This window comes from Cyprinodon variegatus, unplaced genomic scaffold, assembly GCF_000732505.1.
Source record: "Cyprinodon variegatus isolate N-32 unplaced genomic scaffold, C_variegatus-1.0 Scaffold638, whole genome shotgun sequence".
NCBI classification, from domain to species: domain Eukaryota; kingdom Metazoa; phylum Chordata; class Actinopteri; order Cyprinodontiformes; family Cyprinodontidae; genus Cyprinodon; species Cyprinodon variegatus.
The window spans coordinates 112,086-114,011 of record NW_015151091.1 but is presented as its reverse complement, the minus strand read 5'-3'; the positions used below and the strand labels follow the sequence as shown (position 1 = coordinate 114,011).

The 1,926-nt window shown below is 37.3% G+C and overlaps 1 protein-coding gene across 1 annotated transcript in view; it reads right to left on the bottom strand.

Annotated features, from left to right (window-relative positions):
• Positions 1-250: 250 nt before the first annotated feature.
• LOC107096608 (protein Wiz-like) overlaps positions 251-1,926 on the bottom strand; it is a 15,411-nt gene continuing 13,735 nt past the window's right edge. Inside the window, exons 6-8 of the mRNA XM_015393340.1 lie at positions 1,740-1,875; positions 1,498-1,657; positions 251-1,396 (exon numbers count right to left, since the gene is read on the bottom strand). Coding sequence (XP_015248826.1) covers positions 1,225-1,396; positions 1,498-1,657; positions 1,740-1,875 — 468 coding nt within the window. The 3' untranslated portion in view covers positions 251-1,224. The remainder of the gene's footprint in view (positions 1,397-1,497; positions 1,658-1,739; positions 1,876-1,926) is intronic.

The following is a 1,926-nucleotide window of genomic DNA, read 5'->3' as shown; positions in this document are numbered from 1 at the left end:
TAACTGAATAGAAATTTCACCTCATGCAGCTACCTTAATATATTTTAATCCCTGTTTTTTATTTCATGCTTTACTGTGCCCCCATCAAAACACACTGCCTCCCTCCTGTTATACAACTAAATACCAGGCTTAACTGTTCAATAAATGACTAAATCTTTATGGGGTTTGTTTCTTTTAATTTATACATTAAGATAAAAAAAAAAAACAATGCAGAAATGTTATAAAGTGAATGTCAGTGTTATAAAGAGCCGAATATACTCTTTTCCTGACTTTCTATAAAGATAATAGTGAAGGAAGAGCTACTTGAAAAGAACAGTCCAAAAAAGAATGTAAACATGATTTTATTTACAGGTAAATAGACTCAATAGAAAACACCCAGGATATGTCCAATCTAAGCGTGACTAATGTTAACAGCCATTTAAAAATATCTCAGTAGAAAAGGACAGCTAATAACCTAACAATGAAGCCTCAGGATAAGTTAATGTTGAAATCCTGTACATCCCATGGAGTTTGGAAATAACCCAAGCTGGTAAAAACTATAATAAACTTGTGACATAATATTACTTTTTTACACATATCATCAATTTAAAAAGAAATATACAAGGCATTTTCATTGTATAAAAATCAACACCTTGACAAAGCTGGATGATTTGCTGTTATACCTTAAAAATATACTCTAATGTACCCAAGAGGTGGACTGTTGTTTTACTAAGAAAATGTTTTGGGTTATTTTTCAAAGCCATCACATGTTCCTCTTCCAAAAAAGAAAAAAAATAATAATAATTTTTTATTTGCACCTAATAATGATCTGAACAACTTCATTTAATTCTTTTGGGGAAAAAAAAAAAAAGTATAAATTTGATTTTGACCAGAAAGTAGAAAATATACAGAACACGAAATTTCATTTGCTCAAATAAAAAAAAAAGAAAAAGAGATTGACACATTTTATGGGGGGGAGGAGGAAGTGTTCAGAACCTGTACAAAAACTGGATTTTACCTGAGTAGATAAGGCTGAGCTGCCTCTCTCACATTGCTCATGCCTGCCCCGCTGTGGACATTTTATTAATTGACAAAGACATTGTTTTTCTTTTGGGAGATTAAAACTAACCTTGCCCTGCAAGCTGGAAACAATCAAATAATGTAGTTATACACATAACAATCTGACTGCTACAAGGTTAGATTGAAACGGGAAACTCACAACATTTTTAGAGAGCATTTATTAGCCTACACAGCCACTGGATGGACAAGTGCAGCAGCATGAGGAGCAGATGCAGCAGGCTGAGGAAGAGGAGGAGCCTCTTTTCCCTTGTAGCCCAGAGACAGGATGTGTTTCTGCAGGTGGGTGATCCACTCCTCTTGAACAGACAGGGGTCCATGAAACACTTCTTCACAGAATCTGTTAGGCAGAATAGGCAGAAGTGAAAGAAATATAATCCCTATAACTTAAAACTCAAACATTTTCATTAAATGTACAAAGTAATTTAAGGAGATTATTACCTGCATTTGAGGGAGTAGATTTTACCAACCAGTTTGACCAGTGGGGTCAGAGGAGGCTTTGGTAGCAGAGCTGGGATGCTGCCGGACCGTGACGGCTGCCGAGAGTGCGAGTGGCGATTTTCCTCTGCTGAAGTCACTCCATGTTGTGGGGCATGAACCCCTGAAGCAAAGAGAAAATAAATCAACAACAACAGAAATATATAGATAACCCTTCAGCTCCTTCTAGATCTACTTTTTCTCACCCCTGGCTGTCCGGACAATGTGGTTGCTGTGGTCCTTCCTGCTTGCTTTGTGCTCATGATGGTGCAGAGATGCCGTAGGGGTGCTGCTCTGCACAGCGTCCGAATTTGTCGACGGCAAAGAAGCAGCTCTCTGGGACTAAAAGCATTTACACGGTCAAGATAATGGAAATACAGTGAGGAAAATAAG